Consider the following 15,760-nt stretch of genomic DNA (forward strand, 5'->3'; position numbering starts at 1 on the left):
CCGATAGAAACCCTTGTTTACCTAAACGTTGTGGTCTCAGACCGCCGCCCTGGGGAAAGGTGTGTGTATGTGTTAACTGCGGTGTGTGCAAAAGGAGGCGAAAGCTTGTAAGACCTGGGAGGCGGGGTACCCGAGTCTGAGCCTTCATAGCCAGATCCAGGGGGCTTCCTATCGGCGGGGTTGGTTTGTTCTGCATCCCAGATGTGATTTGCTTGGCGCTAAACGGCGGGGATTATCCTGCGAGATCCCGAGCAGGGAAAGCTCCCTTTGCCCCTGGCCAGGCTGAGTGCCTGATAAGAGGTGGATTAGGAGGAGAGTTAGACAGACCAATAGCGGCTGCCAGTGGGTGTATTTGTTATTCACATGGAAGAGACTTCGCGTCGTGCTCTGGAATCGCTGCCTCTTTCAGCACCAAGAACAGCTACAAGTGCAGCTCCTCGCGCGCCGGCATGCACTGAAATGGGGCTGAGAGCCACCGAGCCGGCTCCTTCCCAGCAGCTTCTTCCAGAGCCAGGGTAAGACCCGGGGGGAGTGTGTGTGTGTGCGGGGAGCCAGAGCCCCCACTATGCTAAGAGCGCGGGGGCTGCAGCTATTTATCCGAGTGTTGGATGCATCAAGTTGGCCCGTTCTTGGAGTTTGGTGATTTGATTTACTGCGAGGGGGAGGAAATTAATCGGGGTATCCAAACCCAGGCTGGCGATTGGGGAGAGGCGAACAATGGTCCTTTGCTTAGATTCATTTCAAATGCCAAGAGGGGGCAACCCAGAGCTCAGCCCTTGCGGGTGAAAGGCAAAGCAGTTGGGCTAAGAGATCAGCACTGAGGTTTGAGCTCGAAGCGGTCCCTAAAAGTTTTTTTCCGGGGTGTTTTTGGTGGGCGAGGAGGCACCCGGGTTGGTTTTGCTTGGCTGCTCTACAGTGTTCTGCAGCAGCATTGAAATAGCTCTCCTGGCTACCTGTCCCGGTCTGAGCAGCGGCTCCTTCAGCTGACTGTACCGGGGAAGATCGCTGAGACGCGGATTGTAGGGTAATTACCGAATGCTATTTCCCAACGGTAGGTTAGGGCGGCTTTGATTAATTCCCGGGACTTCTTCCACCGTTTCTCAGCAATACGGACATGCAACTATTTTTGATCGAATGGAGGCTCAAGGTATTTGTACCATTTTTTGGTGGGGGGGGGCAGGGGAGAAGGAGAGAGGGAAGTCAACAAATAAGCGTCAATGCAAGTTTTGTCCTAGTTAATATCTTCTGCTAGAGACTAGTATCTGCTTGATCTGTGGGGCTTGAAATAGCCTGGGATTTTATTGTCAATTGCCTCCTAAAACCAGCTCGAATTAAACGGCACGTTTAAAAAAAAAAAAAAAAAAAACACAATGAGCAAAGAACTATCCTAGCAAGGACATTTGTAGCCCTGAATTTCAAGATTCCCCCCTTCCTCCTTTAAACGCATCCTATTATAAACCACAACGAGGGGAAGTTTTCCCTTAGAAGCACCCGAGCTTTCCACCTCCTTGTTTGTTTCGGTTTCTGCGCGCTGGGCGGATAAAATCACATAAAGTATTTAACCTGTTTATTAAATGCATAGTAATAAACACTGGATGAGTGCAGTAAGCTGCTGCCACAAACTTCTATTCTAGCAGGGTGGGGATATCTAGGGCTGGGACGCGTAGGTAAGGGCACCAAGGATTCCCTTCTTTCTGTTATTTTCAGTAGCTTTTGTTTTTTTCTTTTCTTTTTTTTTTTTTAAAGCAGCCTGATTCTGTCCCCTTTCCCCAGCGTTAGGTAAATCGAACCCCAGGCACTACCAGAAAGGAGCCGGGCGGAATGTTTGTTAGAAGACAGAACCCAAATCCATCTGCTCAGCGAAACAGCGCGAAGATCCCTCGCAGCCTGTTCGAAGCTGCTGAAAATATATACTAGAACCCCACAAGATACTGGCTGGCTGGCACGTGCCGGCTTGTGTCAATGAAACAGCCACCAAACTGCGCAAGATATAACAGATCCCCCTGACAGCCAACATGAATTACTTCAATCCGGTTGCAAGTACCTGGCGGGGGGGATAGATATGAGGGGGGCACGGTGTGTGTGTGTGTGGGGGGGATCCCTCTACTTCCTTGATGTTTCTCACAATACTCAACCCAAAATATGGCTGTTAATAGAGAGGAATCTGCACCTCTCCAAAGTAATCTCACCTCTGTTTGGGAAGTGTTAGCTCTCCCACTGGATGATGAGTCTTTTCACAGCATTGTGCATGTGTTTAATGTGAGAGTCATAAGTGTTTGCAAGGGCTGCGTGAATAACGCATAACCCTCCCCCCAACCACCAATGAAAATCGCTAACCGATCCGAATTGCACGCAGACTCGGCACAGGATGGGCATTTGGCGTTGGAAAGCTTCTGACCTTTGGAATTGGGGATTCGTTAAAATAATATTTGTTTTTTCTTCAATAATAACCTGTCCCATTAAAAGTGACTACTTAATTTAAGGAGAAAAAGAAATCGCCTGTAGCTGTGCATAGAGGCTGCTGATCATGTATAACCAAATAGCGGAAAGTTTGTTTATTTCACGTTAGATTTTTTTTTTTTAATTAACGGTAATGAACAACAGGAGCATTTGGTTCTAATCTGGTCATGTGCATAACTACCTTGCACACCACTATTTGGGTTCTAAGGAAGATTGGTGGGTAGTAAAACAGTTAAAATACTACAGCTGCTAATGATAATGAAAGACGCCAGGAATAGTGGGGATAGCTTAGCTTAGTGTTTTAATAGAATTCCTCAAAAACAGAAGCAAATTGGTATGGTAGACGTGAGTGTGGGAAGATAAAAATGGCTTAGTTAAGTAAAAGTAGAGAACAATAGAGGGCTCCCTGCTAAGAAGGCTAACACCCTAGATAATGGTTGATTTTTGTGTAGTTTAGCTGGAAAAATTGGTGAAATGCAGCTTATCCTATTTCACTGCTGAAATGGTTACTGGACCTTTTCACTATGCAGTAGAGGACCCTTCCAGGTGGAACTAGTCTAAAAGATCCACTTAATGTTTAAGCACTTTGAGGTGCTGGGATGAAAAAGGCTACAGAAGTAAAGAGTATCGTTATTAATATAAAGGCAGCCAGTAAAGAAGAGGGAAAGGAAAGATCTGCCACAAAGAAAGCAAATGAGGACGCTGAATGTTTCAACTGAGATATTGGATGTGCAAATTAAACCTGCTGATAGGCAGCTTTGACTGTGTATTGGCACTTATACAGCCCGTAACCCAAGCTGACAATGACCTTGGCAGTATTAGGATGGTAATTTTTATGTTGGGATGAAATTATTCTTGAGCAATTTTGACAGTGTATTAGGCACAAGCAGATTTTCCTTTTAATATTAACTTTCCTGTGCCACCTAATTATTTTTCTTGGACAAATATATTTCTCAGAGCTGTTGCAAAAAAAACAAAAAAACAAAAACAAAACAAAAAAACCCCACTATTCTGCACTTACATTTGAGTTCCCCACTGTCCCTGTTAGGGTGTTCCAGGTCCTGGTTGAAGCACGGAATCTTGCTCTAAACTACAGCTACAGCTGATGGCCAGAGATTTGAACTCTGGTGAAGAAACTACTCTAGGCTGACCTGGAAAATTTCACTGGTCTTCTTCACCTGTTAGACCAGGGGTGAAAAATCAAGACTGAAAGGTGTGAATATTGATAGAGTTTGTTCAGTTGTAAGATCAGTCAGGGACAGAGAGAAATGTTTACTATGATTTTCCTTTGGAAGATTTGTGTATTAGCTTTAACCTTTTATTAGGCCCACACTTGGAGAGGATTTGTTTTGGCTTTTAAAGATAGCTTGTTTAAAAGATGGAGATTCACAGGGTAGGATGTGAAGGCAGAAGCTCTGGCGATACTTGAAGTTGCCTTGAGAAGAGTCTGAAATAGACTGATCTGAGACGTTTCTCCCATGCCGTATGATGAAAAAATAGTTCATATGGACTGGATGCTGATGGTGACTTGCCTTGGTTTTTTTATTGTGTAAAGGGTACCCTCAGCAGGAAGAAGTGATGAAATCCTTACTCATAGGACTGAAGTAAATGGGACTACTATAAATAAGGAGTACTCCTCAGGGGCGCTGGAACAATTTGTATAGTGGGGGTGCTGAGGGCCATTGAACCAAACTGTAAACCCTGTATATAATGGAAACCACTTGGAGCTGGGGGTGCGGCAGCACCTCTAGTTCCAGAACCTAAGGTACTCCTTCAAGTTAGGGTTTTAAGAGTGAGGGCCTAAGACTTCTACAATCCACTTACATTGTTAACAAAAAGAATCTGCTTTTATATGAAATTCAAATTGTTGTGTTTAACTGGCAACACCTTTACATGATATATAGTTCTCTTCACATATTTTCTCATCACTGAATATAGTGCACTGTAAGAGAAAATATTTCCCAGGAAAATATGAGAGTTAGCCAGGGCTGGCTCCAGGCACCCGCCGAGCAAGCTCGTGCTTGGGGTGGCAGATTCTACGGGGCGGCATTCCACCCAATCCTAGGGCAGCACGGCCGCTTTTTTTTGTTTGTTTGTTTTGTTCGCTGATCCGGCCACCCTGTAGGGGGTGGCGGTGCGGAGGATGGGAGCACCCTGCTGGGAGCGGGCTGCACGCTCTGTCTGCCCCAGGCAGTGCCAGGTCTGTAGCAAGCCCGGCAGGGCAGCCCGCGTCCTTCCCTCCTCGCTGAACGGAGCGGCACGGAGCCCTCCCGGCAGGCGGCGTGGCAGCTGGGGCCATGTGGCAAGTGCCCCACTGAAGCCCTGGCCGCTCCCCTTCTCTCTCTCTCTCTCTCCCCCCCCAACTCCTTCCCCCACCCCCTCACTAGCCGGGGCATGTCTGCAGCACAGGGAGTCCCCCTGCACCCTGGCTCCGGCCGCTCCGCAGGTTTTTTTTTTTTTTTTTCCTGCTTTGCCGCTCTGGCCGCGCTGCAGGATTTTTTTTTTTTTTTTTTTGCTTGGGGCGGCAAAAAAGCCAGAGCCGGCCCTGGTGTTAGCATAAAAACTAGGCAGATAACAGTCTGTTACTATAGATATCTTATTTTCATATTACAAAGAGGAAAGTCAAAAATACTTGCAAGATCCTCTCCCCCAAATTTTGGAATGGAAGGTTTTTACATTCTCGTTTTATGAAACCAAATCAATTTTTCATAAATCTGAACAATTTTGTGGGTTATCACTTGAAAAGAAGATACATTTGAGCAAAAATAGCCTCTCCTTTTCTCAAAAATACTGTTTTTTAAAAACAAAACTTTGATATGATTTAGTGAAAACCTCATCAGCTCTTCAAAATGCTGTGAAAAGTGAAATCCGGGAAATGTGAAATTGCCTCAAACATAATCGTCAATATTTTCTTATAGAAAAAAGTTGCTCTTTTCACACAGTCCCAGTAAAGAGTCATGTCTTTAAACTGTCGAACAGGTCATCGAGATCCATGAAACTAGATCAGTGGTTTTCAAACCCAGTACTGGGTCACGGAATGTAAGGCACTGGGTCGCGGTGGTTTTGGTCAGCACCACCGACCGGGCCGTTAAAAGTCCCATCAGCAGTGCTGCTCAGATAAGGCAGGCTAGTCCCTACCTGTTCTGACACCACGCTGCGCCCCAGAAGCGGCCAGCAGTAGGTCCAGCTCCTAGGCGGGGGAGCCAGGGGGCTCCACACGCTGCCCCTGCTGCGAGCATTGGCCAATGGGAGCTGGGCGGGAAGTGCGAGCAAGAGCCACAGGGAGCTGCTTGCATGCCTTCGCCTAGGAGCCGGACCTGCTGCTGGCTGCTTTCGGGGCGCAGTGTGGTCTGCGGTGCCAGGACAGGCAGGAAGCCTGCCTTAGTACCCCCACTGCACTGCTGACCGGGAGCTGCCTGAGGTAATCCTGCACCCCAACTCTGTGCACCAATCCCCTGCCATAGCCTTGAATCCCCCCCAAAGCAGGAGCCCCTTCCTGCATCCCAAGCCCCTCATCCCCAGCCCCACCCCAGAGCCTGCACCCCCAGCCCAGAGCCCTGACCCCCCTCCTGCACTCCAACCCTCTGCCCCAGCCCTGAGCCCCCCAAATTCAGACAACCCTCCTGCACCCCATGCCCCTCATTCTCAGCCCCACCCCGCAGACCTCACCCCTGCACCCCAACTCTCTGCTCCAGCTCTGAGCCCCTCCCACATCCCAAACCCCTCATCCCCAGCTCCATTGGGTCATGGGCATCAACAATTTTCTTCAACTAGGTCAGCAGAAAAAAAGTTTGAAAACCACTGAACTAGAGGAAACATATTTCCCTATTTGTAATGCATAGAGTGCTACTTGAAATCACAGCGTGGGCATATGTGATTTTAAGAATATTTTTTGTGGGAGGATCTCGTCATATATTTGTATTCATTTTACTGACACTACTGTAAATTAAAGGTCAGTCTTTCAGTAGTTTTGTTACCAAAATAAAGCCACTGCCTAACCCATTAAATTATTTATCATTTCAGCTTATTATTTAGAGTTCTTTATATTAATGAACTCCAGTAACGAGACTGACTAGTGTAGAAGTAATGAGTTTGTGATCAGAATAATGAACTGTCTTATTACATAGTGCGCATGTGCGCACACTGTCATTGCAGTATTCATGAGACCTTGCTTAGTACAACACTGAACTCCAGTGTACTGAGCTCGAATCTTCTATAACCATGCTTTACCAAACAAGAAATAGTAATATTCTTAAAGATCTGGGTGATTGCTGAAGGAAGTACTTTCAGAAGTTAAACATTATCCTAGTTCCGTGATAAAAGCTTCCATCTCCCCCCTCACCACACCTATTTATGTATTAAAATGAATGTACATGATAATCTATGGAAATTTGTAATGTAAACTTTGCTTTAAAAAGCACTTAAATTCAGCTACTACCGGATACAATTTTAAGGCAATTAAGAGCAAGCAACCTGTGATCTTTTATGTTGACTTGAAGTGATGCTGTGTGTTGCACTTCCTCTTGAATCTATATGCTCAGTGCTGAGGAGATGTGTACATTTCTTCTCTGAAGTTATTTCCCAGTGAGCACTGACTACCACTATAAAAAACCTGGTAAATTGGGAACACATTTGGATTAATCCAGTTTTATGGTCAGTCAGAAAGGGATTATATTGTACTTTGAATGGAAACTCTGAACATGAAACACAATTGTCTGGATTTATAGCACAGAAGGTTAATATTTTTTCATATAAGTAAAAATCATTGATAAAAATGAAATGAATTTAAATAAAACTTTCTACTTAGCTATACAGGCTCACAACAACATAGTTGTAAAACTTAATCAATATAGCCAAAGTGATGTGATACGAATAAATTAGGCAATATAATAAAAGCTTTGATTTCTTAGAAGACATACAATAAGACTAAATCTATTAAAATTTAAAATTAATGCTTTATAATGAATTTCCCTTCCATTTTATAGGCAAGTTATGGCCATTAACATCATGAAATACACACTTCTTTTTGAAAATTAACAATATTGAACGATAGAATGCATGATGACTAATACTCAAGTATTATGTAGTATTGCAAAATGCTTATTATGAGATTTTTTTAACCTTCCAATTATTCTAAATTTACTCATCCTAGATAAGCTACTGGGCCTACTTGTACTCCCAAAAATCCTTTAGAAGTCAAGTCCACTGTGTTTGACCTACCACTGTACATGTGTATAAGGATTGATACCTATTTCTGACGCTTCAATTTCTGAGTAGAATATTCTTCATTAGAAATGGACTTTGGTCTAACCATGCAGCCAAATGACACATGGGAAAAAAAGCAGCAGTTTTCTTATGAATATTCTGAGACATTTTAAATTCTCTACTCTTGCCTCCAAAATTTCAGCATATTGTTAAATATGAGCTGTTTTAAATTTTGTTAATTCAAAGAACTGATTCTGAAATCCTTGAAAAGTGGTGCTAGTATGTATAGTCTAAAGACGTGGCTGTTCATAATGAATAGGGGATCAGTAAAGAAGTATCTCTGTAGATTACTTTAGATGTAGAGACGCTCTTGTCTCTGGATGGTTAAGATGATCAGTTCTGATTGGTTAATGGTTCTCTTGTACTCACCAATATATTTTGAGCCAATTTCTGCCCTCAGTTACTCTGATGTAAATCAGGATCAACTCAACTGACTCCAATGTAGATTTGTACTTGGGTAACTGAGAGCAAATTTTGTCCTACTGTCTTTAAAGCTGGAAATAAACTCATTGGGCTAAAGCCTGCACTCATTTATATCTTGTATATTTACAGAGAGGCCAATGAGATTATGTCAATCAGCACAGATTTTGATCCATTTAGATTCAATCCCCAAGTAAATTCAAACGAACTAAATATTTAGAGGCATTGAAAGTTTTGTGCTTCATGCACTTCGGCACTTTAATATTCCCTTTTATTCACAGCAATTATACATGATTCAATTTCAAGTCTTTGTTTTGTTACCAATCTTGGTGAGCTACTTCTACGTAGATGACACTCTACAACCAATCTTTTTCACAGGCCTTCAAACATCCATTATTTTAGAATTCTTCTGTAGCTTCTGTGATTTGAGTAAAATTTGTTTTGAGAAAATTGAGGAACAAAATAATATTTAGTGGAAGATGATCAGTTTAAGGGATTATAGAATCACATTTTTATTTATATTATAGCAAGTCATATTAAGACAAAAGGGGCTTAACCCCTCCCCCCAAATATGATATCCTTGGTACTTGTAACAAAATGCATTTGGTGCTAGACTTTTTAAAATACGAGTGCTAATTAGGTAATTTAAATGTCTAAAAAACTAACACAATCAAGTTAACAAAGTTAGTTACTGGTGCTTAGATACCAAGCTAATAGATACCTTAAAATATTTAAGATAGTGTCACTCTGATTTTTAGATACAGGGTGAATTCCTGGCCCCATTCAAATCAATGGGAGTTTTTCAATTGGTGTTGGTGAAGAAGGATTTCACCCCAATTTTGCACACTCAAATCCAAGCACAAAACGGAGGCCTTGTTAATGTCGGGCCTCAAATTAAGTAAAATATAACTGAAAATATATACCTTATCTGGTCAAATATATTGTGAAACTTTGGCTTGGGAACTTATTATTTTCCCATTAACTATATTCAGAGTTTGAAATTATTATTGTTTATGGAGCACTATAGATGTACATGGAACTGAACAGAAAATGAGTTGTGCCAGAGAAGTAACACCATTACTATCAAGTGCTTCAAAAACTCAAGTGTGTGCTTAAGTTTATGCACATTAGTAGGCTGCTGAATTCAATGAGACTACTAAGTGTAAATCTTTGCAGGGGAAGAGCCTTAGACTGTAATAGGATGAATGGGTCCAATACAATATATTGTGAGATTTAATATATTGCAGAACAAAACCCAAAGAGGTATATAGTCTTTGTATCTAAATGTTTCATGCAGTGCAATTGTAAATAAAAATTACTGATCTGACTGAGTATCAAGCTAGGCTTTGTTACCTCAGTGTTGCTTCTGCTTTGCTGCTATCATCAATCTCTCAGCTTTTAGTACAGTGCAACCAGGTGTTCAAATTCACAGTGGGCCAAGAATTAGTCCCTTACATAATGTGGAAAGTAAAACCTATGCAATGTAACTCATATTCCAAAGTAAATACTGTTGACAAGCACAAAACTGCTGAACTAAATAATATTTTTCACTGATTTTTCAGGAGTACCTCAGCTGCAGGGCAAAATGCAAGGACATGAGTCGTTGACTTCCTTCCAGCATCAGAGCCATAGATATTAATCTATATTTCAACTTCAATCTACAATAGCTGAAAACACCTCACCACAAAACAAATTAACCCATGGTACTGATGGACGTTTTTTGTAAAACATATTTTAAGAACTTTTGTTGAGATCTATTTTCTACTTGTGGCACAATTCTATATTGTTACTTATTGGGCACCGATGGTAGCTTTCAGAAGGTGCTGCTTCAAATGGTCCACCTCCTCTTTTAGCAAGAAGGAACTTCGGGTCTTGGATAGCAACAACGTCTGCGGGGAAAAATGGTATACGAAGGAAAGCGGCTCGTCTCCTGCCATTGTTTCTTCCTATTAACAGCCAAATTCTACTGGATACTCAGTATGATGCAAAGAACTCATGGCCAGGAATATGCCCACTCTATTCGACTGGATGGGGACATCATCTTGGGAGGACTGTTCCCTGTCCATGCAAAAGGGGATAGAGGGGTGCCTTGTGGGGAGCTGAAGAAGGAGAAGGGGATCCACAGACTAGAGGCAATGCTATATGCAATAGATCAGATCAATAAGGACCCCGATCTTCTTGCCAATATCACTTTAGGTGTCCGGATCCTAGATACTTGTTCCAGGGACACTTATGCATTGGAGCAGTCCTTAACGTTTGTGCAAGCTTTGATAGAGAAAGATGGTTCAGATGTGAAATGTGCTAATGGAGACCCACCTATTTTCACTAAGCCAGACAAGATATCAGGTGTAATAGGTGCTGCTGCAAGTTCTGTATCCATCATGGTTGCTAATATTTTAAGACTTTTTAAGGTAGGTAAAGTTTTCTACTCTTCATTTAAATACCAACCATCATGATAATAAGTAATATGACTGTGGCATTTCCATTTTCATAAATAAAGGGCCAAAATCAGAAGTTCTTGCCTAGTTATTTCTCAAACAAAGCATTGAGCAATGATAGAAGGCACTATTCTTTGAGATGTGGGGTGCCTCTTGCAAAGTGCTAAGCACTCTCAACTCTCACTGGCTACACTAGGCGTTGCAAGTTCTCAGCATCTTGCAGGAATCATTCAGTACATCAGCCCTGGGCAAACACTATGGGATTTCACTCAAACTGTGTACTTGTTAATATAATGACTGCCCTACTGTTTAGTCCAGTGGACAGATTACATATATAGCGCCACTGACTGCAATAGAGCAAAAGGGGCTTCTCATGTGTGTAAGATGCTCAGGATTTGGCCCAGGGTTGTCAACGTTTGCTTCATAATTTAGTATTTTCAAGGATCTAGAACTCAGTAGTTAAATTTAATCTCAGGGAAACTGTTTTCTTAAAAGGGAAAATTCTGTCAGGAGTTATACCCCTATATAGAGTCTCATCTAATCTGCTAGAAGTTAGGACCATTATTAAATATATGATCTTTCTAAAAGAAAACAGAGTTGTCCTTTTAAGAATTTTTTCTGTCTTGGGGTGAGTATCTGACAAGTAACTAGACCATAAATCAGGCTAATCATGCTGGATATTTTGAAAACAAAAATTCTAAGGGTATGAAGTTTTATAAATTGGCTATCACACCTGTATTATTTTACCATCGGATCTGAGAGCTGAAAGGCGTAACAGGGAATCCCAGGGATACTTTCACAGGCCAATGTTTTATATTGGATGTGTATCTGCTCCACATTGGGACAAATGGATCCTCATCTAGGAAGCGTTTTGACCAAAAAAGGGGACAATTGTACTATGTTGCCCCACTAGCTGAGAACTCACTGTTCAAAGCCTGGGATAAATGTTAGGCCAGTTCACTTGAAATATTTACTCATCGTCCTCAGCTGTGGTGCAGTTACTGTAAATGTTGCATACATGTATCTGCAGACATGTATTTGTTAAAGTAAGGGTTTTAATTGAAACACAAGCAGCTACAGTCAAGAATGTAAGATAGACTTGGCATATACTCTTGAGTACTTTAGTTCCACAGTTTTTTGGGGAGCAGTTTGAGACAGATATATTCACATCCTCATATGTCATGCTATTTAAAGTGATACCATACAGTTTATTAAAATCTACTGTGCTAAAAATTCCAAATGGAAGAAATATCTCTTGGCATAAACATACTTATATATAAAAATGAGGTATGCACTATGGCCTGATTCAGAAAAGCACTTAAAGTGATTAAGGACTGAAGTTTTATTGACATTTGATTGACATTTAACATTTGCTTAAAGTTAATAGTGAATAGATGTCAGATTTCTTACATATTTAAGCATGTGCTGACGTGCCTTGCTGAATTAGGGACTGTGCCTTTTAGCTTCAATGAGATATGTCACATGCTAGTGATAATATGACCCCCTTCTCACATGAGGCCTATTCCAAAGTCCACTGATGTTTTCAACTTGTGAAATTTCACAGCTGTTGGATGGACATAATGAGTCCAATTTTTGTTTAACTAGTTACAGACTTATACTTTCCAGATTCGTCCTCGGTTTAACTCCCCTGACTTAAATGGAATTACACCATGGATGAATTTGACTCAGAAAGTCTGAAAATATAACAAGCTATACATTATGCATGCAAAATGAGCCTGCTTCCATGGACTTCAAAGGGTTTGGGTCAGGCCCAATATGCAAAGAGGGTACATATCTTCACCTAATGGGATACAATAACCTTTCTAGAAATATTTTCAATTTGGTCTTAGTGAAAAAAGGAGGTTAAATATAAAAATAACATGAAAGTTATACTCAGGCCAGATTCACTCTTGCTTTGCACCTTGTGGTATTATTTATGTATGTGCACAGTGGTTGTAAAATGCTACCATTCTGATGTGATACCATTTTGCACTCACTCCGCATGTGTATAAATGACTACGCAAAGCTGCAAGACAATAGACCATCAGGCCCATGATGTCTTACTGTGACAAGCACCCCCAAAACATTACAAGTAGTACTTTGTCAAACTGATTATGACTGAAAAATAAAGTCTGTTGGAATGAGGCGAGAATGGCATGTTGGCTATGTTTTAATTCTTTATTTTTTGTCATTGCTAATCTTTTTTCTGTATTTAATTCTATGTTCTTCAATACTAGATCTGACCCACTTTGCATATTTCCAAGATAATCAAATGAAACGTTTAAATATAAATCCATTTGTAGGAGGACCAGATAATTTCTCTAAATGGGAAAATATGCTTGTAATAAACTAGTGATTTGATTTGCATGTCTAGTCAAATGAAGTGTTACGAAGCATTGTCTCTTCTCTTGAAATCTTAATCACTCCTGTACATTTCACAAGGTGATATTTTTTCTATTCAGACTAGTTACCAGTTTTGGTAGATCACTTCAGTCCAAGAGTTGTGTTGACATACTATTCTTTGTCTTCAGTGTGCTTTATTATGTTCTACAGTATAAACAGTTGAAAGGTGAGCCTGCCACATCTACACTTGTCAATTTGGATGGACGGATGAATGAATTCTAATCAATAAACTCAGTTGGAAGTGATTGGTCAGCTAACATTTAATTTTAAATTCTGCTTGATGGTAAACAGATAATGGTAAATTGAATGCTAGATGCTTCCAGTACACACAGTGGCTGTAGCTTCTGTCTGAAACTGTTACTGTTCCATTGTCTGTTAATATTCATGCTGATTCCTTCCATTAAAATGTCTTATCTCATTTCCTTAAGACTTGGTGCCCATTGAAACCCATATAAACCCACTGAGTTCAGTGGTGCAGGAACGGGCACTTGTGTACTATCGAGACTATTGAGCTCAAGTGTTTACGCCACAGTTATATAGCCCTGCAGACAGCTGACCTGGGCCGGTGTAGCGGTGCCGCAGGTCTTTTATCACAACATAGACATAGCCAGAGTGTCACGGGCTCTGGGGCTATAAAATTGCAGTGTAGACATTTGGGCTCAGGCTGGAGCATGGGCTCTAGGGCCCTCTCCACTCTGAGTACCTTTCCCAGACCCAAAGAAGAGCTCCATGTAGCTTGAAAGCGTGTCTCTCTCACCAACAGAAGTTGGTCCAATAAAATATATTATCTCACCCACCTTGTCCCTCTAATATCCTGGGACCAACATGGCTACAACAATTTGCTTACTATAATCATTTTGAAAACTATTATCTTCCTTGTTATTTATTAATTTTGGTGCATGTTTGACTGTTGAAAAAATCATAAGAAAGGAAGGAATTTGAGTAGAACTTAGGGTGACCAGCTAGCAAGTGTGAAAAATCAGAATAGGGGGTGGGGGATAATAGGCACCTATATAAGACAAAGCCCTGAACATCAGCACTGTCCCTATAAAATTGGGACATCTGGTCACCCTAGTAGAACTTGAATGTCTTCTTGAGGCACTCTGAAGCTGGAGTAGAATATGTTTTCAATCGTTTTAAGGAGGATTTCTTTCTGTCCTTTCTTCTGGCTTTACACTTCAGCTGAGAAGCAGCCTGTGCACTGGAGACTTGTTAAGTCTGTGTTGTAGGAAACGGGTTGATTTCAGGCCACAGTCACTATGAAAATTTGAGAGCGTGAGACTTGCACCAGTTAAATTATTTGCTAACTCTGAGAGTCAAGGTACACAAACGAGATTGTAAAATGTTCTATATTGATAACAGCCTTTTATTCTTTTAAGTTATGCCTGGTTGAATTCCTGTCTTTACTGGTAATAATCACACTAGCTGTTGAATGTATCTCTTTTTAATTGATGCACTTTTTGAAGTGGTGAACCTATTAAATAATGCATAGCTCTGAAGTAATGGTCACTTTAATGCCTTTCTTAATGCAGAGTCACCTAGATTACCACTTCCACTCTTTGTTACTATTGAAGACAGTGTAGTAGACTGATTTAAGAAACTAAGCCTTGTAAGACATGTATTAGCTGTGAATTGAGAGCAGCAAGAAGGAAAGAAACCTATGAATTGTCTCAGATGCCAGTAATTTGTCTTCTGAAGCCATGACGGCTAACTCCTGATTTCCATTATGCAATAAGATTGCAAATAACGTTCCGCTGCAGACTTAATCAATATAGCATCACATGGCACCCCTCTGGGGAAAGCTCCTATTTACTCATTCAATTGATGTAACACAGTTGCTGGTGAAAGAAGGAGACATCTCTCTTACATTTAATTATAGACCCTGCACAAATGCCCTTAATGTACAAATTACATAGGATGATTTTTAATGTTTGCACTTTGGACTGGACTCAGAAGGTTTGATTCTGCGACCCTTACATGAGTAGCCCCATTGACATGAGTGGGACAACTTGCTTGATTAAAGGCTTCAGGATCAGACCCTATTTCAGTGCCATTTTAGGAAATATTCCCAGTGATTTTATGCAAGCAGAATAGAAACATAATAATTATTAATATTTAACATTAATATAACACCATAGGGGTTCAAGATACTTTACAGGAAGTCTTGGGGCTAGATTCTCAGCTGGTGAAAATCCACGTAGCTCCAGAGCTGAGCATAAGGCCCATAATCCTTGCCCCAAGAAGTTTGTGCTCTAGATAAGAAATTAGTGCTCAATGAATGTCACTACATATGGGGCCAGATGCTCAGCTGATGAAATCTATGTAGCTTTATTAAAGTCGGTGATCACCACCATACAAATCTGTGTTCCACACTATTTTCAAGATACATGTTACTCACCCATATTCCAACCATAACAGTTCTATTTAACAGCTTGAACCTGTAGTCTGAAGTCCAATATTACTTTAATGTATACGCTGGAGCTACTAAATGCAGGGGTTGCATACTTTGCTAGATCTGCATGTGCAATTTATCAAGTGGAAATCTGTGATGAAATTATGGGCCATATATTAGATAGTCCAAGTATGAATATATGTATAAAGTGGTTACAAAAAGATTCTGAACAGTAGCTGGGGTTTTTATGCTGCTGTTGCTCAATTTAAAAAAAAATATTGATTCAACCACATAAAACACACGGGTCGATAAGCCTAGCTGATAATCTGGTTGGCAGCATAAACTGATTAATATTCATAGGATCCTTCTGTCTCAATTCCTT

General features: G+C 41.0%; 1 protein-coding gene across 1 annotated transcript in view; it reads left to right on the forward strand.

The window, feature by feature from the left end:
• Nucleotides 1-378: 378 nt before the first annotated feature.
• Nucleotides 379-15,760, forward strand: part of GRM8 (glutamate metabotropic receptor 8) — a 496,728-nt gene continuing 481,346 nt past the window's right edge. The window contains exons 1-2 of the mRNA XM_054022770.1: nucleotides 379-515; nucleotides 9,708-10,556. Of these exons, the coding sequence (XP_053878745.1) occupies nucleotides 10,047-10,556 (510 nt within the window). The 5' untranslated portion in view covers nucleotides 379-515; nucleotides 9,708-10,046. The remainder of the gene's footprint in view (nucleotides 516-9,707; nucleotides 10,557-15,760) is intronic.

Source organism: Malaclemys terrapin, chromosome 1 (assembly GCF_027887155.1).
Source record: "Malaclemys terrapin pileata isolate rMalTer1 chromosome 1, rMalTer1.hap1, whole genome shotgun sequence".
Lineage (NCBI taxonomy): Eukaryota > Metazoa > Chordata > Testudines > Emydidae > Malaclemys > Malaclemys terrapin.